This window comes from Sphaerodactylus townsendi, linkage group LG07 (genome assembly GCF_021028975.2).
Source record: "Sphaerodactylus townsendi isolate TG3544 linkage group LG07, MPM_Stown_v2.3, whole genome shotgun sequence".
NCBI lineage: Eukaryota > Metazoa > Chordata > Lepidosauria > Squamata > Sphaerodactylidae > Sphaerodactylus > Sphaerodactylus townsendi.
The window spans coordinates 104,713,029-104,739,470 of record NC_059431.1 but is presented as its reverse complement, the minus strand read 5'-3'; the positions used below and the strand labels follow the sequence as shown (position 1 = coordinate 104,739,470).

The 26,442-nt window shown below is 42.8% G+C and overlaps 2 protein-coding genes across 3 annotated transcripts in view; one reads left to right on the top strand and one right to left on the bottom strand.

The window, feature by feature from the left end:
* HOOK3 (hook microtubule tethering protein 3) overlaps window positions 1–963 on the bottom strand; it is a 75,248-nt gene extending 74,285 nt beyond the window's left edge. For both annotated transcript variants that reach the window (XM_048503970.1, XM_048503971.1), the window contains exon 1: window positions 719–963. In XM_048503970.1, coding sequence (XP_048359927.1) covers window positions 719–775 — 57 coding nt within the window. In that variant the 5' untranslated portion in view covers window positions 776–963. The remainder of the gene's footprint in view (window positions 1–718) is intronic.
* On the top strand, window positions 952–24,486 carry RNF170 (ring finger protein 170). Its single transcript, XM_048503972.1, has 9 exons — window positions 952–1,093; window positions 6,923–7,024; window positions 12,430–12,571; window positions 15,388–15,516; window positions 18,065–18,140; window positions 20,194–20,299; window positions 21,887–21,960; window positions 22,958–23,062; window positions 23,990–24,486. The coding sequence occupies exons 4-9, from the start codon at window positions 15,395–15,397 to the stop codon at window positions 24,257–24,259; spliced, it is 753 nt and encodes a 250-aa protein (XP_048359929.1). The 5' UTR covers window positions 952–1,093; window positions 6,923–7,024; window positions 12,430–12,571; window positions 15,388–15,394; the 3' UTR covers window positions 24,260–24,486.
* Window positions 24,487–26,442: the final 1,956 nt, after the last annotated feature.

Genomic DNA, 26,442 nt, shown 5'->3' with positions numbered 1-26,442 from the left:
ACAGAGGACATGCTTAAGGCAGCAGAGTAAGTGAGCTACTGTGACAGTGGATGAACAAAGCCCAGCCTTTTAAACCTAGCGACTGACATTAATGATGCCAATGGATAGAAAGATGGAGAAAAAAAGGAGAAAAATCCACATCACAGTCATTTTACACAGAGGCAAACATGCCTTCAACTACACACCATGTTGTGGCCATCAGGGTTTTTAACTAGGAGCAGAGAAGGCCTCACTTGGCATGGACCTTACTAGATGGCCTTGGCCCAGTCTCTCTCCCTTGGTTTAACCTACCTCGCAAGGCTGTTGTGAGTACAAATAAAAGGGAGGGAGAATTATGAACATCACCCCAAAGCTCACTCCTTGGAGACAAGCCAGGCTACAAATGCAATCAAACACACCAAATCAGAGCTCTCTAACTGCAGGATACATCTGTTTATCACATTCACGTGCAATATTCACACACTCACACACACACACTATAAGACCGCAACCCTAAATTATCTGAAGAGTCCAGGCAGGGCTGACTTCTGTATAAAAACGCACAGAATCGCCCTCTTCGTGCATGCACTTTAGCAAACGAGGCCCACACAAAACAGAAGGCAGGAGCCGGGATCCTGGGGCGGCAGAAAGGTGAAGGCGCCTCCCAAGCTGCCAGCGCTGCAAAGGGAGGAAAGGAGGGCCCCGGCCGGAGGACGACACCCGCGCCTGGGCCACTCACCCAGGTGAGCAAGCTCTCGCCCAGCTCGGCCCGCTCGAGGCTCTCCACGTTGAACATGGCGCAGGCAACGCGCGTCTTCGGGCGGCGGCGGCAGCGGAGCAGCTCCTGAGGTGGAGGCCGCCTGACGGGCTTCTGCTCCTCGCGGCCTTTCTTCTTCTCTCACCCAGGCCGGCAGAGCCGGGCCGGCCTGCTGGTGGCGCAGACACGTCACCGGGCCCGCCGGGATCCGCCCGCACCGGCAGGCAACGCGCAGGCGCCCACCGGCCTGCAAGGCCCGCCTCGGCCGGTCACGCCGTGAGGGAATGGGGCGGAGCGGCTGGGCCCGCTGTGGCTGGGGCTGCGAGGCCTTGCTTGACGAGGCCGCCGAGACTTGAGGTACTGAGGCGAGGGGCGGCCGCCGGCCTGCTGCCCACAACCCCTTCCATGGCCGCCTGGCCCCCGGTCGGCGTCCGGGTCCCCTCAGCGCCCTGCCCGGTTAGACCGGCCGCCAATTTTTCCCCCGCGCCAAAACCCCACTGAAGAAAATGGCTCTATCCCCTCACTGCCCCTAGCTCGGTTTATTTTCTCCTCCCCGCGGTTTTGCATTGAGCCCTCCGTGCTCTCATCCCCTTTCTTTTCAGGTGTGCGCTCTCCGACCTGGCCTTGCCCATGACTATTAAAAGGTTGGGGCGCCTTAGGGTGCTATGGTCTCCCCCGTGCAACAGGTCGTGGTCTAATATATATATATGTCCAGCTTCCTCATCGCAGAGTTGTGAGCACTGGGAAGTTTGCAATCCTGAGCAGAGTCGAAGCCAATGGGCTTAGAAGGGTGCAGCTCTGCTTACCTTAGAAGGGTGCAGCTCTGCTTACCTGTGTTGCTTACCTTCGACAATTACATGGTGTTGTATTGCCTTGGTTGCTCCTGATTTAAGATATTGCTTGAGTTTGGTTTCAATGAGAATCAGTTATTCACCTGTAATGTTTGCTGTCCTGCAGCGTTGGCAGTGCAGACAGAAAAATAAGTATTTTATTGCTGGGAAAATCTACTGTTTGAATGTGTAGTTGTAGTAGGGTTGGGAGTGGGGTTGTTGCCATGTGTAAGAAAAGAAAAGTTTGCATGAAGGTGAATCTGACCTGCACAGTTCTGGTCACATGTAAAACTGGGTGGTACATGATTTTATACATATGGTGTCAAAGTGTCAAATTCCACTTTCTGGCTGTCTTAATTTTGAGTGCAGTGGTGTGAACTTGATTCAAATGTTCTCTGACTGAGCATTAGGAACACCCCAGAAGGTTTGGGGTGAGCATCTATTAAACATGTTTTAAATTAAGTATATTCTTCAGTTGGAGGCTTGCAGGATACAACTCTTGCCTTCTTGTACGAATATATATAACTCTTGCGGTATATAACTTTTTGCCGCCTTGTATGAAAGTCATGGTGGCACTTCCTGATCCCTCTCTTTAAAATGAGCCGTTTCTGCTGGATGTTCTTAGTGAGTGTTTTGTTGGAATAGAAGCTTCTTAGAGGAATAGTAATGAGCAGGAATTAATTGCATATGCAAAGAGATCAAGCATCTTGTTGGAGTAGAATGGGCCTCAGATTAATTTGTGCTCTTCACGGGATTGGGACACACCAGTTGCTGTATAATCTGTTTGTATCTATCAACTGTTTATGTCTGTGACCTGTAAGGGCTTTAGGACACAAGTGTGGAGGGACCTCTGCTATAAAGGGGTCTGCAAAGAGATCTGCACCCATGTAAGTCCATTGAAATGAATGGCATTAAAAGGGTGCAACTCTGTTTAGGATTGCATTGTTGGTCTTGTTTTCTTTAGCATCTTCTGAACCACGTGACCTGCAGGAAATCTGTGATTAGGATCTTTCAAGTTTGGAAGGATTTTTAAAACTAATTAGCAGGCTTCTATTGCAGACTAAAAATCAGAGAAGTGGCACTGGAAAAAGGTGAATTAATTCTTTCTTCCTGTACTGTTTTCTGGTGCAAATCATGCAGGCGCCCAGTTTGCAATTAGCACTGCAGGCTAATTTTATCTAAAAATAGTGCTTTTCAACATAAAAGTTAGGACAAAGGGCTGTTTTTTCCTTACATGCCTAATTTTACATTTCCCCTGAAATAGCCTCAATTGTTGCCTTTGGCATGACTCTATATACATTGTGACATTCTGTGCTACCTGAAGCATAATGCATACATTACCTAAGAGTAATGTCAGTGCTGAAATAGTGCCTCCACAACCCAGCTATTAGCCCGAGTTTGGGCAAATAATGTGTGTTGTCCAGTTCAAGTAATTACTTTCTATGCCAGAGTAAGCCCCATGGCCTAGGACCCACATACCTAAAGGGTTGTCTCTTCCCATATATCCTTACGCATCAGATGCAGTCCTCCAATTGCAACCTGCTAGTTGTTCTCCTGCCTTAAGATAGCCAACATATACTCTGTTCCACCACAGAATGAAGATAGTAGGGTTATATATTCCTTTGCCACAGACAAAGCATGCTGGACCACTTTGTTGTAAAATGCTCTGCCTAGGACAGGGGTAGGGAACCTGCGGCTCTCCAGATGTTCAGGAACTACAATTCCCATCAGCCTCTGTCAGCATGGCCAATTGGCCATGCTGGTAAGAAGCTGGATGTGGGAATTGCAGACCCTGAACTATCCTGGAGAGTCAAGAGGTTCCTACAACAGGAGATCCCTAGTGCCTACCCTAGCCCTGTTCCCCCATTCATTTTGAAGAGTTTAAAATACATTTGGCATAAATGCTCTTGTATCAAAGTCCTGTGTTCAATAATGTACAAGATAATGTTCTTTTTACAAATGCAGCACATAAAAATGAATTATAATTTTCATATTCATTCAGGACTATATTCTAATAAGGAAGCATACATTTTTCTCAACCACTGCACCTCAACTGACCAAACAATCATCTTTCTGTGGAACAGAGTATAGTATCTGAAGTGTGTGCCTTTTCTGTAGTAGTTCCAACTTGGTGGAACAGGCTCCTGAGAAGGGACTTTGTATAATTTTTAGAACATTCTATTTGCCTAGGCTTTAAATGGGGTATAGCTTTTATCAGGGATGGGGGTGTTATTTGGCCTTTTATTTTATTCTGTTTTGAGCCGCAAGGAAAAATGTGATATAAATATATAGAAAAGATAGATGCTTTGTTCAGTCAGTGGCAATTTTGCCCTTTCCCCCTTCTCTTGCTGTCACCCAGTCTGTGTGGCTGTTAGTCCGTGTAAGTCCTCGCAGTCCAACTTTCCTGTGATCAGAAAGGACTGCTGAGGATAATGGTATGTGGAAAAGTGCCACTCCTTCCATTGGCTCCTCCATTAGATTCGGCCACCTGTCCCATCGGGGGGTGCTGTAAGCGAGAGGAGCTCTGCTGATTACTTGGAAGGAAAAGAGTCATGAAATGATATCAGTACTGGAGGAAAAATGCTTCCTCCAATCATAATTATACAGATGTGCTCTTTTTCTTTCCCACATAGTTTCAGCTGTAAAGGGGAGAGGCCTTAGAAGTTTATAGCAGCATTTCGTAAAATTGTGGTTTACAGGGGTTTTCCAAGGCATCTGTTAGGGGAGAGAGTGACGATTATCACATTTGATGGAAACTGAAAATGAAGCCCTTCCGTTTCTAGGAATGGGGACTGCGACTGCACCTCAGGGGAAGGAGACAGAGCCGTCTTTCCCCTTTTTCAAGGGGCTAGAGAGCATGGAGTTCCTGCTGCCTACAATTACTAGCTTTCAGATCTCCCCAGTGCATTAGCTTGGAAATGTGCTGGGGGAATAGCTCATCTCTAAGATCTCTAGTAGGGTGGGTTGGTACCTGGGAGATCCAGTCCCAAGTTCAATCATCATAGTTACTTTCAGCATACGTTGTAGCTGGTCTTTGCTCTGCAAAAAATTTTTTACCAAATAGTCTGAGAGATGCCACTCTACATTGGGAGACAGTAGTATTCAGTAGTGCTTTCCAGTTGAGTACCAGCAGTTCAGACTTTGTGTGACACTGATTGTTTTCTGTTTCTCTAAGTAACTCCAAAAGTTTTACCAGGGCCCTTCCCACTAATGTTTAACTAGCTTTTATCTAGAAGTTATTGACAATAAGCAATTCCATCGCTGTCTCTGGTGCAAAGTTCCTTCCAGTCATTAATGTGGGTCAGCTTTTGAGTTGCTGTAAGCCACGCAGACACCGTATTGGTGCCACACAGCTTGGGCAGCCACTGGCAGAGGGAGCTCCCACAAGCAGCTCACTTCCTTGCAGAGGTAGGGAACTTCTGTGCAGTTCCTTACCACGGTTAGAGGGACCGTTGGTTGTGGTCTACTAAATCAGCTACCCTCTGAAACCCGATGTTATGGGCCATGCACAGACAATTTTTTTTAAAGATACCTGATTAAACTTACAGTTAAAGTAAGGATAAGGAATTGCATGCAATCAGGGTATTACTCTCTCAAGTCTCAATTCCTCCAACCCTCATACAAAACAGGGAAGAAAACATAAAAAGTATACCCCCCTCCAGTACTGTACTGATTAGGTTTGGAGCTAGATGATCACCTAACTCTGAATTAATTGCTATAGTATTAAAGTTTTGAGCAAAATAAGTGTGAAGCAACTCGTCTAGCTCTAAAAGGCCAGTTGCCTTATACCAGGGGTAGGGAACCTGTGGCTCTCCAGATGTTCAGGAACTACAATTCCCATCAGCCTCTGTCAGCATGGCCTGAACATCTGGAGAGCCGCAGGTTCCCTACCCCTGCCTTATACAGTGGATTTCCCTGTCTTTCCTTCATCCTCTGGACAGTTCCTTGCGAGTCTCTTGTCATGTGTCACTACATTGAAACTAAGATCTGCAGCACCTAATGTATTTTATTTAAAGTATAATTCTTGCAGTATAGGCATCCTCACATGCTGGAACTCTCCTTTTATTGTATTGTCAAAGGCTTTCACGTCTGGACTCAACTGGTTCTGGTGGGTTTTTCGGGCTGTGTGGCCGTGGTCTGGTGGATCTTGTTCTTAACATTTTGCCTGCATCTGTCGCTGGCATCTTCAGAGGTGTATCACAGAGGGAAGTCTGTTACACACTGTGTCCAGAGAGAAGGGAACGTTTGGAGTATACATTGTCCATGTTCCAGGGTGGGGAACCAATCAGTAAGTGTTTGGGTGGAACTTGTTATGCAAAGATGTGGTTGATAGTAGTGTATTGTGGGTGGGGCTTATCAGTCTGGGGAAAATTCACATTTTCATGCCCTGCAGCAGCAACAGTATTGGTGAATGCTTTTATTGTTTTAATTAAAAGTCATGCTTAAATGTAATCAGTGATTGATATGTAGCTGTTTTTGTTACCCAGTCACAGCTGACTGATGGTGACCCTCGTGGGGGTTTCAAGGCAAGAGACATTCAGCGGTAGTTTGGCATTGCCTGCCTCTGCGTCATGACCCTGGCATTCCTGAGGAGTATCCAAATATTAGCCAGGGTCAGGGTGGAGTATGTATGACTGGCCCAGGGTCACCCAGCAAACTTCCATAGCACAAATAAAGATTGAAACCTGGGTTTTCCAGGTTCTAGTCCAGTCCCTTAACCACGGTATTACACTGGCTCTCACTGTGTGGCTAAGCTATATAAAGTAAATTGCAAGAGGACACCATGGTACAATTCTAAACAGAGTTACATTCTTGTAGCCCCCATTAACATCTGTGGGCTTAGAAGTGTATTATTCTGTTTAGGATTTCACTGTGTGACTTGCATTCAGTTCCATGTCATTAATGTGTAAGTCTTTTTCATATCTATCCAAGCTGGTGATTTTTTTCTAAGACTGTTTAGTCTTATCTACGGTAATTTGGCTAAATTTACCTGTGAATTTTTTATTTATTTAAAAATATTTATATCCTTTTTTTCCCCAAAGCTCCAAGTGTAAGAACTTGAGGAACATTCTAGGCTGATGGATTCCTGTTGTATTGTGTACTGTCTTCACAGCTAATGGGCAGCACAAGAAGAATCTATCAGCCTTGAAGCAGGGTTTTATAAAGGACAGAAGCAACATCACAGAATACTGATAAGTCCGCAACTGCTTAGTCTGACTTTTGCATTAGCTTTCCTCAAAAAGTATTTTCCACCACTGAATTATGTTTGTTCAAACTGGGGGTAGAATACTTTGTAGTCTGTGCATAGCAATATATTCCTTGTGTAAGATATTAATAGCTATTTCTTTTTTTTCAGTTTCAGGGAAAGATGTTCCCAGTAATCACTGATTCCAGATCTTTCAAGGACCCGATTAATTAAACATATATTCTGAATTGGAAATTGTTGATTGCATTTGGGGTGAGTATTTGAAGAGTAAAGTTGGAGGAAAGCTTAACTTGCTTTCCAGCAAAAAACCCTTCGCAGTCACCCATTTTTAGTAGGTAAACCCATACACATCCTATGGCCACATGGCAAGATTGGGAGGTTCATGTAAATTGGGAGCGAGTTGGTTCTTTCTAGCCATTGAAACTTTACTAGTAATTAGCATCAATAGAGAGCGAGCATGGTGTTACCCAGCTTTAACAGGTTGTGAACATATTTTTAGGGAATCTCACGAATGCTAAAATTGTAACAGCACCACGAATATCTTTAAAATTAGCGATGGGGAAATAACTTCGGCTTGGCAATGTGAGAGGCAAGCTGGAAGGGATCTTTTAGACTATGTATGCCAGAAACGGCTTGAAGCATTATCTGCAGAGAGATTCACAAAAGACCAAATTGCAGTTTAAATATTTTAATATAGAGATTTTGTTGCAAGCAATCACACAGTAAGACGTCCAGGCACATACACACAGTTCCTAAGTATATAGATAGGGAGGAAAAGATAGATGGGATGATAGAGTGGGATTTGGGGAGGCAGGGGACTTATACGTTACCTAAATCAGCTGATGAGGATCTAGAACAGGGGTAGGGAACCTACTGCTCTCCAGATGTTCAGGAACTACAATTCCCATCAGCCCCTACCAGCGGCCAGTGGCCGGCCAGAAGGCTGATGAAGTGGACCTGAACATCTGGGCGCAGGTCCCTGATCTAGAAGACAAGAAGGATTTCTGTGCCATGTAGAAACCCAATCTTGAAGGGCGATATCGTGTCTCACATAGCGTGACCAAGAGGTTCAAGCTAATGTGTAATGAGCACTGAGGCTCTGAGCAGTATTTGTATAGGGTGGATCACTAGTTTGGCGGGAACTTCAAGCTTAGGTTTAGTTTTTCTGAAACTGCTTGGGATTTCCATGGACTTGCGGGGCTAGAGCTAATTAACAGCTCTAACTATTGTTCTAAACCCCAGGCCAATGGGGCCAATTGGTCCTAGATTATATCAGTGATACCATGAATGGTTTATGCAGAGATGCTTCTCAAGTCTCTGCCTTAGGTATTAGCTGAGACTTGAGTGATTTAGGAAGGGATTTTGTTGTTAAGGGAGATCATATCTACGAAGGTAGAATGCAAGAAGAAGCAGTTGTTTAGAAATGTTTTCTCAAGAGCATAGTGGCTTCCAAAAGCATCTTATCGAGGTGTGTCCAGGAGATGTGCAGATTCCATTATGTCAATGGAGTACTCTGGTAGGGTGAGATAATCAAAGATACATGTCCTTGTTATGTGACCTCCAGATAGTATTGCCTGGAGTAACTCATAGATTAAATTTCTGCAAACAGGCTGTTTTAACATAGGAAGCTTGCTCTTAGCTGGAACATCTGTTATCCACCCATACAAACTTGGAAACTGGCATTTTGCAGCACACAGTATGAGAAATAATATGAACTTAAATATTTTATAAGGCAGGGGATGAAGGCCAGGGTTATAGTGGTGTAGTGATTAAGAGCAGGTGGACTCTAATCTGGAGAAACGGGTTTGATCCCCACTGTTCCACATGAGCAGTGGAGTTTTATCAGGTGAACCAGATTTGTTTCCCCACTCCTACATTCCTGCTGGAACTTGCCTTCAAGTAGATGCAAGTAGGATTTTATTTTATTTTGGTTGGCCAGGCACAATTATTTCTTGTATTCTACAAGGCACTGGGACATTCTATCTGAACTCTGCCATGTAGCAGAGTTTCAGTTCTGCCACATGAGAAATTTAGCTGTCTATTCGAAACCCCAGTGAAAGAATATAACTGTTATGGCAACTTATGTTCTTTCAAATCCTCCAGTATTCAATATTTTTAATCTGAAAGCATAAGAATGAAAGCCTCTGTTGTAACACAAATGCAGCTGTTCATGGTACATGTTTCTTAGGGACAAAAGAGATAGAAAAAAAGATTGGTTATAAAGTACTTTAGCTCTCTGTCTTAGGGCTGATTAATAAAATCACTTTGAAAAGTTATGTTTGCTGAAGACGAGGAATAGACAAACTCCTTATAGGAACTTAGAAACAGTTAAAAGATTTGGTAGGTAGGGAAGAGGGTTGGGACCGCCAAGCAAAATACAAAATGACTACAGCCACTGGCTAAGAAAAGGGAACAAATGAGTCTCTCTGGGTTTTGAGTTCTAGAGCTGTGATGCCATGACCAAGAAGGCAAAACAGTCACTGTATTGATAAAAAGCGATTCCTTGATTGCATACTTACCTAAAACATGATCAAAAAGTTGTAATGCTCCTAGTGCAGGGGTAGGGAACCTGCGGCTCCCCAGATGTTCAGGAACTGCAATTCCCATCAGCCTCTGTCAGCATGGCCAATTGGCCATCACTGGTAGAGCTTGATGAAGTACTCAGACCTAATTTATCTGGAAAGCCTGAGTTCTATTATCTAATCTTCTTTAGAGACTTCAGTATGAAGCCTAATAATGTCAATGACATACCATAGCTAGTGTAAGCCTAATAATGTCAATGACATACCATAGCTAATAATGCCTAATAATGTCATTGTGGCAAAACGGGCTTGCTTTTGGCTGGCAGGCCCTATTTCACACTGCACACCCCCAGGAGTTACCAACTTTTCCCTGGGGTGGGCTATCTTTCTCTCAGGGGTATGCTGCCACGCACCTGATCCTTGAGGACTTCCGCACTGGGGAAAGGCCAGGGGATTTCCCAGCTTCCCTCTCCCTGGCTGCAGAGCCTCCTGCCTCAGTTTCCTATTTCAGAATAGCATGTCCAAGTCCAGTGGGGCATCGCATTGGCACAGAACCGTCACTCAAATGTAAGGTTTGAAGAAAGAAGAGCCCCAGTAACAGTGGAACAGTCCTACAAGAACCTTTTGGCACTGCATCCAGATAAAACAAGGAATAACAAATAAGCGGGAGACAAAATGCAAATCCCCTTTCCCTATCACTAATGCATACCCTGCCCACAATAGATGGTGGAAAGTAGGGTGGAGTCCTCAAAGAAGCTTAAACAGTTGCCATTTGCGAAGAGCTCACATCACTTGGCTGAGCGCATGGTCTAGAAAAATGGCCGCTGCCTTTTCAGCTCAGGCAAGAGCCCTCTCTCTCAAGAACAAAGAATAACCGACCAAAAGACAAAAGACCTCCACATGGGTTTCTGTCTGCTTTTATATTACCACCCCTTTTGGGGTCCCTCTATCTGTGTTGCTAGGCAAACTACCTTTTCTGCCCTCCAACCAGGCAGGACCTTTCTTATACTGATCTGGGATTTCTGAGTCCTCCAGATCTATGGTGTCTAGTTGGAGAAGAGGAGGAGGGAAAAGAAAAGGGAGGGGGGAAGCCATTTCTCTGCAGTCATAATGCCTAATAATGTCAATGTTAGTGTCAGTGACATACCATAGCATGCCATAGGGTTGTAAGTAATGGGATATTTGGTTAATATACCAGTTTGCCCAGTCTCAGAAACATGATAGTGAGTGCAATAAATAAATCTCCCAAGAAGTATATTGCAGAAATAAAACTTGCCTTTATTCTGATACATGTTCACATTTAAGTTACAGTTGAAAGGAAGAAAAAGAAACCTAATCTAAAGTACTTTGTCCTGTCACAAGTGACCAGCTGATGTGGCATTATGTGTATGGGATTATGAGACATTGTTTCTACAGAAAGGACTTGTACATACGTGTAACTCCAATGAAAGCCACATGGACAGTGGGAAGAACATTGACAGAAAGAGAGAGGAGGGGTCAGAGGGCAGCTCCCAGGCTAAGACAAAGAGACATCGCATTCAAGGAGATAACACTTATATCCGTGGTGGCGAACCTTTGGCACTCCAGATGTTATGGACTACAATTCCCATCAGCCCCTGGCCATGCTGGCAGGGACTGATGGGAAGTATGATCCTGTATCTGGAGATGCAAGAACCACCACTGACTTATATGTATATTTAGAGTGATGTAGCGCTCCCCAGTGTCCAGGCATGCTGAGTCACTCACTCTGACCACATGCATCCTTTTGACAGACCACCTCCCACCCCCTGTGGAGGATGCTCTCTAGCTGGGCCTAAGTGTGATTAGCCATTGCATAAGCATGAATGTTAACATAATTAGAGCTTAGTGTTAATTGGAGTTCTACTTACCCAAGTTGAACTGGAGAGCAGCTTGAACTGGAAAGCAGTTTCTTTATTAAGTACATTTTCTAAATGTGGTTAACATTGGTGCCACTGTAACTGCTAACCACAGTTAGGGTAATTAGCCTTGCAGAAGGACAGGGACCGTAATCTGCAGTTTCTGCAGCAGGTCAAGAAAAAAATCCCTGTCATATTTTTCCTTTCAGATAAGGGACAGTGTTTTTCTCTGCGAGTCAGATTTTATCACAAGTGTATTTTCTGTGCTGTTTACTGGTGTCACAGAAAACCCAGTGAATGAGAAGCAATGATGAAAATGTGTCATTGGTCATGTACTTAAATGTAAAACTCTCCTATGTCCCAAGTATTAAAATATATAACAAATGCAAAAGAATTTAGGAAAATGTATTGTCGAGAGCTTTTGCCGCGGCGGGAATCACTACAGGGTGCTGTGTGTGGTTTCCGGCTGTATGGCGTCGTGTTCTAGCAACATTCTCTCCTGGCGTTTCGCCTGCATCGTGACGGCAGCGTTTCGCCTGCATCTGTGGCTGGCATCTTCAGAGGATCTGATCCTCTGAAGATGCCAGCCACTGACAGGCTATCTGGAAAAAACTCTGCTTGTCACGGCTTTCATACTGTCCCAGGAAACCATATTCCAGGCCTAATTTAGGAAAATCCCAGCAAGGTAGAATAAAATGTAGTTGCATTACAACCCCTTCTTTAAAAGCCAGTCTCTTGGGAGCATGGCTTTGATCCCCTGTTTCAGAAAAGCAAACCCCAAACAAAGGTTTTCAGACACTTGTAGATTATTACAATAAGGCTTTCAGTTGGCCACAAATCCAAGGGAAAGGAAAGTTCATATCTATGGGACCCTGTTAAGAAAGCTTTTCTTCCTACCTTTGCTACCTAAACCTGATACATGTATAAACTAGAGAAGGAGAACGCTGTAAGCCATTTTGGGTCACCACTAGGGAGAAAAGTGGCATGTAAATGAAGTAAACAAATGTAGGACATCATAGAAATGATGCCTTCATTCAGTTTTGACACTGTGGTAGGTGAGGCAGGCTATTTGTTGGCCCCCAAGTTGTTTAACATTTTGTCGCTCAAAGTCAACAGCTTCAATTATACCCAGATGACAACAGAGAACAGAAGGAGATACTAAAGTGCTGGTATTCCCAGCACCTCAATCCCAGCACCTAATCTCAATGTCATTGTTTTGGCTGATTTAATAGTGTAATTTTTTCGTTTTGTTACTTAGGCCTTTCTCTATAAATGTAAAAATTATGGATCAAGAAGCAGCTTGAAAATACTCCCTTCTTTCAAGGCACTGCTTGGAAGGGTTGAAACTGGATCCAAAGAGACTGATGACATGGTGCTAAGTCTGTCAATTTCCAGCTGAGGTAAATAAAGGACATTAACATTTTATTCTTCAGATGCAGGAGGCTGACAAAGTCAGTTTGTTGATATAACCTGGCTCTTCATTATAAAACTGAGATGTAGTGACAGTTTATTTTCTGTGAACCAAATTGAACATTATATCCAAATAGCATTATGATTACTGAGACTAGTCAGTTGTCAACCTAGATTGGAAGCCATGTTTGTAAACAGGTTCTTTTGTAACTAGATCAACTTAAACTTGTTGAGACTTGCAAGACAGAGTTCTGAAACATAAAGGGACTTCCGTAATAGACTGCAGCTTGAATTACATTTCTTCACAATCTTTTTTGTTTAATTAATGTTATTTGTAGCCCACTCATGGAACTCAAGGCACATTACACACAGTGAGTCAATACAGTCGACAGGTGAAACATTCAGTGAACAGTGCAGTGGAATTAGGGTTTTTAATCAACAAAAAGTAAAAAAAATAACTGAAACAAAGCTTAAGTGTTAACATGACAAATTAAATGATGCAAAATTCTAAAGCAGGATCTTAGTTTCAGCAAGAATTATACTGTCGCATAGGCCACAGTCCCTAATAATTTCTCAAGTAACTTTGTAAATGTTTTAATACAGTGCACCTCCACTGCCTGTGAAGAAAAGTCCTCTTGAATAATTCAGTTTTGCCTAGTATGTGGAAAGCCATAGGAGTGGGAACCTTCCTATCCTCAGGCATGTCTTTCCACGAGGTGGGGGCCACAGTGGAGAAAGCATGTGTGTGAGCAGTTGCTAATTTTGCCCATTTGCAGGTGAGCACCTGCAGAAGAGCCTGCTCCAGAGAGCGGAGCTATCATGGTGGAGCATGGGGGGGGGGGGTGGCGGGCAGAGGGAGCAATCTCACAGATATGAGGGCCAAGGCCATGAAGAGCTTTGTATGTGATAGCTAATAAACTGAGCCCAGTAACTCATGGAGAATCAGTGAAGTGCCTGCAAGATGGGAATAGTATGCATGCTTCATCTAGCTCCTGATAATAACCGAGTCACAGCATTCTGCACCAACCAACTTGATTTTGAGGAGAGATTAATGTACAGGTCATAGCAGTAGTCTCTGTGTTACTGTGGCATGGATCTAGGTGACCAAATCAGTCATATCAAGGTAAGGGGCCATCTTTTGGGCTAAGGTGAGTTGGAAGAAATCCTTTTTTGCCACTACTTTATCTTGCTTCTCCAGTAAGAAAGTTGTGTTCAGTATAATCCTAAAGCTTTTAACTGTATGAGCAAGGGTCAGGTGAACTCCATCAAATGTGGAAGCACAACGCCCTTGAAGATCTTCCCCTTCCCAACCAGCATTATCTGTGTCTTTTCAGGGTTTAGTTTCAATTTGTTCACTCTCAGCCAGTCCACTTCACCAGCCAGATAGTGATTCAGGACCTCTGCTGCATCAACAGGGGATTTGGATAAGGATCTGTAGAACTGGATATCATCTATATATTGATGACATCTGACCCCAAAGCTATGAATGATTTGCCCTAAGGGCTTTACATGCGAGATTGAAAAGCACAGGGATTGCACTCTGTGGAACTCCACAAGATAGGTCCTAAAATGTCCGGCTCCTTCAGCTGGGCTCACCTGCCACACAGCACATGCAGGGAACTTATTTCCCCAAGCACTTCAGGGCTCAATTTGGATCAGAACCACAGTACAAGAGAAGAGGCTTCAGTTCCTCCAAGCAATTCTCCCAATCCAAAATTGCATTAGGGCCATTATTTGCCCTTTAAGTTAACAGACCGCACACACACCCCGCAGCCACCCATGGGGTAATAAGTTCCCTACAGCTGCCATGTGGCTATGGGAGAGGCCAGCTGGGTCAAGGAAACCCCAGCCTGATTCATGGAGAAACGTATCAGTTAATGCATGACAAGGACAGAGAATGATGTATCAGCGGGGACTTCAGTTAGAAAGGAAACATTTGGCTTTCTTGTGTATTTGCATTATGGTTACTATGTATGGTGTATTGCTTGTATATTTGCACTATGGTTACTAGGTTAAGAACATACAATTTGATTAAATTTCACCTAATTTCGGCCTTGAAATTATACAGACTAAAATCCCAACAATCTGCACTTGACATGTTCCACAACTTTGAGACCTTAAACACTGTGCCATGTAGCGTTCTCTTGTGTAACTGACATTTGCTAATGTGCTAATTTGTACTGTTACCATAGTTATTGCTTTATTAATAATTATTGCATTTATCTTCACCATAATCTTGTGAGATTTGTCATATATTGATTTCCCATGTACCCCCCGTAAGCACAAGCACAATGCTCTACATGCAGGAATAACTGCTCGCAATAGTATGGTGGTATTTCCTTCGGAAGAAACCAGTATGAACCTTACCATTTCCTTATGCGTTGCTCTGTGGGAATGATTTGGGGTAGAGTTCCTTGGATCTCTTGAGTATCTGAAAGACATAGTGCTCTCTGAAGAAGAGCTATACCCAGTGGTGGGATTCAAATAATTTAACAACCAGTTCCGGTGGTGGGATTTAAATAATTTGTTTGTTTACAAACACCATTTTAACAATTGGTTTTGCCGAAGTGGTGCGAACCGGCTGAACCCCACCACTGGCTATACCTTTTGAAGTCTTAGAAGGGTGTAATTCTGCTTATGGTTGCATTAATGCTATACCAGAATATACAGTGCAGCTTGACCTTGAAGGCTGAAGCTTCCTTGAAAGCTAATTGTTGTTGTTTATCCTTTTACTTGTAGACAATGCATGAATATTGTCTTGTATGCATGTATGAATTGGTGATCATGTGCTTCTTGTGGGTTCTAGCTCTGGAATGGCCAGTCAAGAAGTCCAACTAGACAATGATTCAATGATAGAAGGAATAAGTGACCAGGTGTTGCTGGCAGTTGTGCTCGGCTTCACGTTCCTCGTTGTACTGGCATATGTGCTTCTAAGGTGAGATGTTTGCGGGAATCTCTGGAAATGTTTTGTGATGTGTCGAACCCTCACTTTTAAAAGACTAAATTAAAAAATTGTGCGTGCTTCAACTGTGACTTGACGACACGTTCCAGAAGTGATATCTGGAATAGATGTGTTTGAGAACCAACATGTTATAGTGGACAGACTGATGCTAAGAAGACAGGGATCCAAATGAAAGATCATCCACAGAGCTACACCCATTTAAGCTCTCTGACTTCAGTGGATTTGGAAGGGTGTGGCTCTGCTTAAATTGTACTGTGAATGACAGTCAGCAGAAATCTATACCACCATTCACAGAAACCAACCATGTAAACATGCCCTTAAAGTTGGTGGTTCAAAGGATTAACAAACATATTACAATTACTGTGTTTCCTTACACCTGTTCTTTGTTAGTATGAGTATTCAAATTCAAGACAGCCCATCTCCATAATATCATTATTTATGTGGTCAATGAGAAAATACTTCGGTGGGGATAGGTTTATTAAGATGGGAGTGCTATTGGTAGGCAAAAGGTCTGATACAGGATTTAGGGTTTCACTCATGTCTGGATGGGATTGCACTCCCCTTAAAGAAATAGGCTCATAGTCCGCAGGTGTTCATGGACCCAAACCTACTTCTGCATAGGCAGGTGGCAGCTGAGCCCAACAGTGTCTTCAGCCAGCTTTGACTGGTCACCCAGCTGCAGCCTTTCCTGGGCAGAAGAGATCTGGCCACTGTGGTGCATGCCATGGTTACAACTAGACTAGATCACTGAAGTGCTATCTTTATGGGGTTCCCATCGAGAAGTGTTTGAAAACTTCAGTTGGTTCAGAACTCTGGATCCAGGATGTTGACTGGAATGGGATGTAGGGACAATATCACTCCAGTCCTGGCTCATCTTCACTGGCTTCCAGTTTGTTCTAAGTACAGTACAAAGTGCTGGTCTTGATGTTCAAAGCCCTGTATAGTTTGGGACCAACATATCTGAAGGACCGCTTAGTCCCTTATGAACCCGCCCAACTATGATGGTCATCTTTGGAACTGCCTTGGATGCTCCCACCTTCTCAGAACAGACATGTGGCAACCTCAGAAAAGGGCTTTCTTGGGCTTGGCACCAAAGCTATGGAACACTTTCCCCAGGGAGATTTGTCTGTCACCTTCTGTGGCCATCTTCCACCAGCAGGCTAAGACTTTTAATTTCATTTGGGATGCTCTCAGTGATCCACCTCCCCAACCATCGTATCTATGTTTTGTATATCTTTTAACCGTTCTCTGTGTGTTAACTTTTTGAAACTCTTTAAAAAGTTTTTTAATGATGTGTGTTCGGGAGGGCCTTGATTTTAATGGTTTTATAATGTGATTTTATTGTGCATGTTTTAAATTGTTAGCCACCTTGGCATTCTTTGTGAGGACAGAAAGGTGGGTATACATTTCATAAATAAAACAAATTGATTAATGGGAAGAACAAATAAAGGAACCGTTATTATTGTTTTGCTCATTGCTTCATAATTTAGCTATGAGTACACATTAAGGGAAAAAAACGTGGAAGTGTTTATTTTTAATGTCTACTATTTATTTTCCCCAGAATTTATTTATACTAATGATATTTATGGAAGCACGTTCATTTACTAGCTGCCTTCAGGGTGAAATTTATCGCTTATGCTGAGTGACGTATCATTGCATAAAATACTATAATCACACATATGGTGCCTTCTATAAAGATAGAGTAGCTGTGTTGGTCTGATGAACAGAGTTTTGATTCTTGAAAGCTTACAAGCATGCAAAGCCTTTATTGGCATATAAAAATTACAAAATCACAGCCTAAAATATATAATTATATATAAAATCAATCAGACTCTCACTGATGCTTAATGGTTGCTTACCCATATTTCATACCGAAGCATTAATTTCATCGAAGAGAAATTTGGCTACCATTTCACAGAATTTGGATTGTTTAAAAGAAAGTAAATTTTTTGGTCATCCGATAACCCCTCACTCTTTGACAACACTTGATTCCAATGTTTCCTTCTTATGGAGGCCATTTGATGGGGGCAATAAAAAAAGAGAATGCACTAAAGTTTCTATTTGGCCTCCTTCACATGAGCAAGTTCTCTCATCCATTGGTTTCTTCCTTGCAACATAGCCAATGGAATTACATTAAATCTGGCCATAGCTAGTGCATGTGTCAGATTTGGATCTTTTAATATTTGGATATATGGTGACATGCAGCCTCTTTCACCTACAATGGATAAATTTATTGGTGAGCATGTTTTGTTTGCTGCCGTTATTAATTTTTCATAATCCCATGTAATTAATGTGGTCTTTAAGAGATTATATGGTTCCAAATATGTTAGCATAGAAAGCTTATACCCTGAAACTCTTTTGGCACTAATGGATATGACTCTAACTCTTATGCGCTGGAGTTACTACAGTCCTCCAAGCCCACTGATTTACTTGTTAATGTGGCAGATGAATACTATTGGGCTTGATTCTGTTGCTCTAAATATTTTATTATTATTTGCAACTCCATATTTTCTTTAAACAGAAATGAGCATCCGGCTATTCACCCGGAAAACCAAGAGCTAGTCAGAGCTGTTCGACAGCAACTGCAATCAGAACAGGTATAGTAGCACTTACTGGTACTATTGGTATCGACTTCTCCTTGGATAAGTTACATTTTGTTTCAGCTGTGTCTCAGAAAAATTTTGTGTAACCAGTGAAGTGTTGGTTAATTTGAGCCGGTTGATTTTGCGTTCCTGAGTTCTTTGTACCAGAACCAAATCTGGTTGTATAAATTGATGTTAGAGAAGAGAAATGCAGTCTCAAAGACTTGTAGCCCCTGCCTCTTAACATACCCTCGCTAGGGGTTGTTGAACATAGGGTAGGCATCTAAAACTTAGAAGGTTGCAATTCTCAAAGAGTTCACATTACCTGACTGAGCACATGGTCCAAAAATGGCTGCATTTGACGGTGATAATATGAAATTGTATAGAGTGTACTTAGACTTTTTAAAAGCTTATGAAAACTCCCTTGTTCTGTGTGTGTGTGACTGTCTTTTTGTAAATGTCCTTGGGGAAAGATTAATGGTCTAAGAGTTCAGTTCAGCATTATCAGTATATGTCTAATAGATAAACATTCATGATACAATCAGAATAATAAAGCTGCCTCACATGCTGCATTCAGATGTCACAATAAATCATAGTTTGTTTAAACCAGAGATTGTTGCAAAAACCCTAATTAGTCTACCAAATGTACCCAACAGGCATGAGACAATTATGAACAATAAAGAAACAATGTGCACCCTTTACCCCCTTTTCCCCTTTTGCAGACTGTCAATTCCCCTGCCTCTTTCAACCAGCCACATCAGTTCATCCTTTGAACTGCACTCTGAAACAAAAATAGATCTTTTACAACCCTCTATGCATACAGACAACAATATCTTGCCATCTTTCTGCTGTTTTAAGTTTTGGGAGAATGTTTCATATTCCTGCTTGCAAGATTTTGACTAGCAAGAAAGCAGTGTAGACACATAAGGCAAAGGGAAGACGGGAAGCAGAGCCCTTAGAAAATACCTTCGATTTCTGAATGCAACAGGAATAACAAGGTGTTCTGTTGGTCTGCCCTTCCTGTACAGGGGGCTAAAAGGGGAGGCACTATGGAGCAAATTGGGATTTATTTACTCATGACGAACTGCAGTTTACAAGCTATGCACAAACCATGGTTTAGAATCCCAGTTTACCATCCATAACAAACCACCACTTTACCATCCATAACAAACCACTCAGTGGTGGGGGGGGAGCATGTTGCAGGGGTGGGTGTTTGATAGTTGCCTTTTTGCTTAAACATTCCCCACTCACGCACACACACACACACAAGCCCTTTAGTCAACAATCCTGTCAGGAAAAATAATAATAAGCTGCCACCACATTCTGAGGTAAAAATATGGAACTTAGGCTCATTCCGCACATGCAGAATAATGCACTTTCAAACTGCTTTCAGTGCTCTTTGAAGCTCTGCGGAATAGCAAAATCCACTTGCAAACAGTTGTGAAAGTGGTTTGAAAACACATTATTTTGCGTGTGCGAAAGGGGCTGGTGAGAGGCTTTTAAAAGATAAAACAAAACTAGATTTTATTTTACAAGCTTTCTTCTCAGATTGTTGTTACAGAGAGATACTTAAGCATTTATTTAGGCAGATATTTACTTAGATGTTACAGAGCACATGCAGTTTCTGCTAAATGGCTGTTTCAATTACAAGATAACTTCACTTGAATATGGCTATTTCAGTTTCCAGATAACGTCACACACACACAGAGATGTCTCTGTTTAGGGTAAACCTTTTCAACATGGTCCTGAACACTCTCCTAAAACTCCCATCCTTAACTCCAGAGGGAACTCACACTGGCTTGGGACAGATTAAGCTCTGGGGTTTCACTAAACCCACACTTAACTCTGCCAGTTAAGCTAAACACACCCTCATGGGCTCTCCGGCTCAGTATCTAGGTGTGGTCTCCTCATGAGACAATAGCCAAACATTCTGTGTGGTCTTAGGAGTGTCCCTGTGAGATTAGTGAAAATTTGCCTGTTATTTCCCTTAGTGGAAATTTTCTACAGGATCCAGCCTATTTTTTTTCTGGTCTTGCTAATAGCTTCCATGCCTCATTTCTCTCAACAGAATGCAGCTGAAGACAGGCAACGCTTCTATACTGATATGTCCTGCCCTGTCTGTTTACAACAGGCTACGTTTCCTATTGAGACAAACTGTGGACACCTGTTCTGTGGTAAGCAAAAAAATTATTTTTACTTAATATCTTGGATTCCATCACAGTAGCAAGATGAACTGACCCTGCAGCATGCAAAGAGAGGGCAATCCTACTTCGGTTCCTTATTTAATTCACCTTGCCTCTGCTAGTTGATACCACCGATTTTTAATAAGTATACCGTGACCTGTAAATTTCAGTGTGCTCTCCACTATGACATCAATCTTAATGAACTTATTACATTTTGCCAAATCTGTTTTCAGTCCCCTGCTTCTGTCCAGGGTTACCTGGAGTTCTCTTGGAATTACAACTGATTTCCAGATTACAGGTCCTTTCTACACAGCAAATGTAAAGCGGGTTGCAGGCAGGATAAATGAACCCATCGTAGCCCTGGGCTGTTCACATGGCTGGGCGTCCTGTGGTCAGTGAGCACATTGGCCAGGTTGCGTGCCTTTGCACCGGAGGTGCTTTTTTCCCACTCACTTCCCTCCATTGCTTAGCTACGAAGCCTGGCAGGCATGCGCCTCCTCAGCCATGCTGTCGTCCCTGTGCCCCTCCGTAGCTATGCAGCAGAGAGGTGGGGACTGGGAAAAAAGGGAGGCACGGCCAAGTAACACACTTCCCAGGGCAGCCGTTCATTCAGATAGCGCGATTCTTGAAAAAACTGGGTTCGAAGGGAAAACGCGGAGTGGACTCTCGTTAGGAGTGGAATCCGTGTGAAGTCCCCCCAAAAAAACCACGGGTTTCATACTGTGGTTAGCCCACATTTATTGGCCTGTGTGGAAGGGTCCTCAGAGACCAGTTGGCCTGAGAAAAAATGACAGCTTCAGAGGGTGAACTGTATGGCATTACCTCTCCCTTGAGCTCCCTCTCCTCCCCATATGCCATCCTTCATAGGCACCACCCCCAAATCCCTCAGAGTTTCCCGAACTGGAGATGGCAATCCTGCCTCAGTCCTTACTGTATTTTATATCATACAGTAGTATTGAGAATCATAGCAACCCCTACAGTGCAAGTTTTATCAAACGACATTTAAATACATTTCAGCCTAAAATTCATACCTGAACCCTTGAGTTCTGCAGATACTACTTTGTATTGGTGTTTAAATGTGTTTTGATGTAAAGAGTGCCTCCCCATGTATTTTTTGGCTTAGTTTCTTAGCTCAGAGTTCGGTCAACATTAAGCCACTGGATTATCTCAAGTCTGTTGTTTAATTCTGTACATTTTTCCTTGTTGTGTTGCTTTCAAGCAGCTCCGGGCCCTTTTTCCTTGCACAGTTTATATGATCTGGTCATAAGAATATGGACTTACACGGCATCAAAAGCCCAAATAAGTTCCTAAAACTTGCGGCTACAAGTGCACGGAACCTACAAAACAGGATATGAATCCGTGGTTTGACTGCTCAGAGCAATCGCCAGTCCTGGCTAAAACTGTGATGTTACACTTCCATTTCCATCTACCTCTCAGTTAAATAATGACTTCTGTTTACGTATTATCATTTTGAGAAGATAAAATTGGGGAGAGAGAACCCATGGAAGAAGGGTGAGGTAGTAATGTTACAGTTAGATAGAAAAAGTAGCTAGTAATGGTATTGTTTCTTCTGTTTAGGTTCCTGTATTATTGCATACTGGCGGTGTGGCTCATGGCTGGGTGCGATACATTGCCCCATTTGCAGGCAGACGGTAATACGATGGCATGCAAAATTCTGATATCAAATTCAAGTCACATTTCTGTAAATATTAACCGGTGCTTTACTTTAATGGTTTGTGTGATGTATTTTAAGATCAAACACGCAAATGAAGGTGTTTGATTGCAGGGCAAGTTCAGCAAGCCTCTATTGCCAATTTGTCAAAATGTCATGACTTTTAAAAACACATTGAAGCATTGAAAGTAAAGTTGAAAGTATCTGATGGCTTGTTTAAGGATATACAGACCGGCAAGGTAGCAGGGTATTTGCTTTAGAAACTGGTGCATTACAAATTCTGAAAGGTTAGCCATCCTAGACCAGGGGTCTGTAACCTGCGGCTCTCCAGATGTTCATGGCCATGCTGGCAGGGGCTGATGAGAATGGTAGTCCATGAACATCCGGAGAGCCGCAGGTTGCAGACCCCAGTGCTAGACCAATGTAGCAAAATAAATCAAGGGTACCAGGGACACCTTTGTGGTGGCTTTAGTAGCATCTCGTCTATGAAACATCACACAGTCTTTGAATTACGACAGGACGCTTGTTTGTTTTTGAATCCGCTTATGGGATATGCAGCGTGAATAGGCGTGAACTGCTGCTGATCAAATGTCTGCAGTACGTTCTCATGCATTCTTTATTGGTAACTGTTTCTTTAAGTCATTTACCTGCAATCATCCAGATGAATGTTTATGGTGAGATGCAGCGTTTAGCCTGTGGGCTAAATTTCCTGTTTTGTTGGGGCTACAAGTGCACCTGTTTTGGACTAATACAGCAAGTGGTTCAGGGCAGAATACCCTGACACCCACAAAGCCTCAGTAGTATGTATAAACTCAGCAGTTGGAAGGAATCCCAGCTCAAAGTTTGGATTCTTCTCCTGGAATGTAGACTGAGTGGCCATTTTAAAACATCTGTCTATTACCTTTGAAAACTACTCAGCAAAAAAACAAAAATAATTAGCATGCAGGCATTGAATGACTTATTTCTGTTGCATTCAGGTCACTTTATTTTTACCACTCTTCAACGAGAATCAACAGGATGCAATGCAAGTACTTCAGGATGTCACTGATTACAACCGGAGATTTTCAGGACAGCCAAGATCGGTATGTGTGCAGATAAAGTCAGAAAGAGCAAAAAAAAAAAAAATTTACTTGTCTAGGAAGCAAAGATGGGATTTTCTTAAAGACAGGCCTTTGAGAATTAATCTAATTTAGATAAGAGTTTTTGATTTCTTTTTATCTACCTTGAACACACAGCTGTCTATATCAGAAAAATTCTGCAGTACTAAGCCATCTAACTAGGAAGACAGCTTTGTCATTGCCGTTAGGAGAATTAACTATGAGCCAACAAGTTTCCTAGTTGGTCTCCGTTCAGCCACGTACTCGCAAGGGAGCCTTTGGCAAGCCACTCTCTGTTTCCTGACTCTCCCATTGGTAATGGGGTTATAATAATACTAGCCTGTCTTGTAGAGTTGCTTTTAGAAATACTGAGGGGATTTATATGAAATGCATTGGGAACTTGGGAAAAGTTCTATAATAAATGTTTTAGGTCTACATTGCTGTGTATTCTTGAAATATATAGTTTATTTAGCCCTTGTTCTTGCTTAACTTTGTGATTAAGTTCCCAGATGTTGTTTTATTTTTTTCTTCAGTTCTGATCCTCAAATGACAGGGACTGGAGAAAAGAGCAATTGTAGCACTGTGAATAGTAGTCATTTCAAATTTCTGTTTGTGGATATGAGCTTACATTCTACATCAGTGTTCTCAACCTGGGGGTCGAATGACCCTTTCACAGGGGTCGCCTAAGACTCTCTGCATCAGTGTTCTCCATCTGTAAAATGGATAAATGTTAGGGTTGGGGGTCACCACAACATGAGGAACTGTATTAAAGAGTTGCGGCATTAGGAAGGTTGAGAACCACTATTCTACGTGCTCCTTAAAAATCCCCTATTAGAAGTTACGTATTGAAGTTATGTGTTGGCATATGACTAGAAATTATATGTTAACTGTACCTTTCTTTTCTTTTTTAAGATAATGGAAAGGATTATGGATTTGCCCACATTATTGCGTCACGCGTTCAGAGAAATGTTCTCGCTTGGAGGTCTCTTCTGGATGTTCCGGATCAGAATATTCCTTTGTCTATTGGGAGCTTTGTTATATCTAGCATCACCTCTGGATTTTCTGCCTGAAGCACTGTTTGGAATTCTGGGATTTTTGGACGATTTCTTTGTGGTCTTTCTGCTACTTATATATATCTCCATCATGTACCGAGAGGTTGTAACACAGAGGCTGAATAGATGAAAGCAAATGTCACGACTAGCATTCAGGAGGATTGAGGGGAACGCTTAACTAAATGGAACCCCTGCTGAGTGAAGCACACGGTAAAGCATCCTAACACGCTTTCAGATTCTTCTATTAAGGAGCTTCTAACTGAACAGGCAAGGAGGGCGAATGGAAATCACTGTGATCGCAAACTGGAATTTTTGTAGGTGTTTGATAAAAGAGATTTACCCGAGATTACATATGTTTACAACCGATGAGTAATTGTACAGCATCCAAGGTGTCACCAGTTCTGAAAAAGGAATTTTTCTGGGGATACTGCGGCGGGCAGAGGGGAGTATTAAATTAGCTTAGATATTGTCAGTGTACAATTTTGTGTTCAGTTTACATTTTTTGGAGACTAGAATGAGTTATGGAGAATCTGGAGAGAAAAGGGATAGGAGTGGATTACTGATATTGAGACAGTTCGGAGGAAGCTGAGCCAAGGGCTGGCATTGCTGAGCTTCCGTGACAGCGTGCATAGGTTTACCCCACCCATGGCTACCATGCTATGGCCTGGATCTGGACCAGGGGTCTGCAACTTGTGGCTCTCCAGATGTTCATGGACTACAATTCCCATCAGCCCCTGCCAGCATGGCCAATTGGCCATGCTGGCAGGGGCTGATGGGATTTGTAGTCCATGAACACCTGGAGAGCCACAAGTTGCAGACCCCTGGTCTGGACCAATCAACCCCTGCCGCTCTGCCCATTCCACACAGTACAGTTAACTCAGCTTGCTGCTGACCACCAGTGGCTCTCCGGGCAGCTGTTTACTTGATGTTCTCCTGGCAAGTTAAAAGGCCAGTCCACCCCCAATGGTTGGATTTTAAAAAATGTAAAATGCAGGAAATGCTCGAGTAGTGCTGCGGTCAGAGTAAGCTTGAGCTGGGTGCCATATTGCACAAAGACCATAAAAACAGTATTGCTTCAGCTGCAGCTATGAACAATTAAAGTGCATGCCGTGCCATCCGACCTTTCCTCACTTTTCTTGGAGGAGAGATTTCTTGAACACTCCTTGTTGGATGGTGTTGGGTTCATTTTTGAAAAGTGTGCTGGCAGTTCCAATCTCGTGTTGTGAATAAAAGGGAGGATCCCTTCCCTCTTGAGCTAGGCTCACAGAGATATACAAGTATGGGGCAGTATTAGACAGACCTTTCAGAGCTGGAATTTTAACTGGGATCCTCAGTAGTATGTAAAACACTGAATGAAATAATTTGAAGCTTACCCAGCTATGATTGATACAGAGGTTAGCTAAAGTTTAAAAGTGAATTCTCTATTGGAACTACTTGAACAAACCATTAGGGACCACAGATACCTGGTTATTGACCTGTGTACAACCATGCAGTTCCAAAAAATTAAAGGCACCTGCATTTTCTTATGATGGTGCTGTGATTTCTGCCAGTTTTCCCTCCTGCTGAACCAGTCCCCCAGATATTTTTCCCTGATGGTCAGAAATAGCCTAGGGGGGGGAAGGGGAGTCTGCAGTGAGAAAGGAGGAAGAATTGGTGGAAATCGTTGTCCCTCTTAAGAAAACTGAACTTCCCTTAATCTTTTGCAATGTTCGGTTGAATGCAGGTGACGTGTACATTTTCATTACAATCCAGTGCATGTTTACTTGGAAGAATGCACTGTTGAACTCAGAGGAACTTCCAATAAGCATACATTGGAATAGGGTGCACACCTTTTAAACTGGCACCACATATTTGGCCAAAATACAGTGAGGCTCTGTTTGAGTCACTCATCCCAGGCAGACTTTAAATAGTTCTTGAGGGCGGAAAGACAGGCGTAACATAAAGAAGCATTGTTTACACTGTTGCATTTGACATTATGATTGGCCGCACAGTGCTGTGAATAGCTTGTTGTGGTCCCCGCCCCCCGGCCACCTCCTCTGGCACATAAACAAAATTGCTGTAAGTGCTTTGAGCAGCCCAAGAAGAAAAGGGAATGGGAAAGCATTTGGATATATGAAACAGTATTATGATGTGATCCTTAGAAAACAGGTCCTAAATGTACAAGTAAAGATGTGGAGACTTTTCACTTGGGGCAATGCATAGCAATGCTCCTGAACTATTGACACAATACGATGTTGTTTTGCGGATGTTACTTGATGCTTGGCCAACTTAAACCCTGCCCAAAATATTAAAAACAAATGAAGTAATGAGACT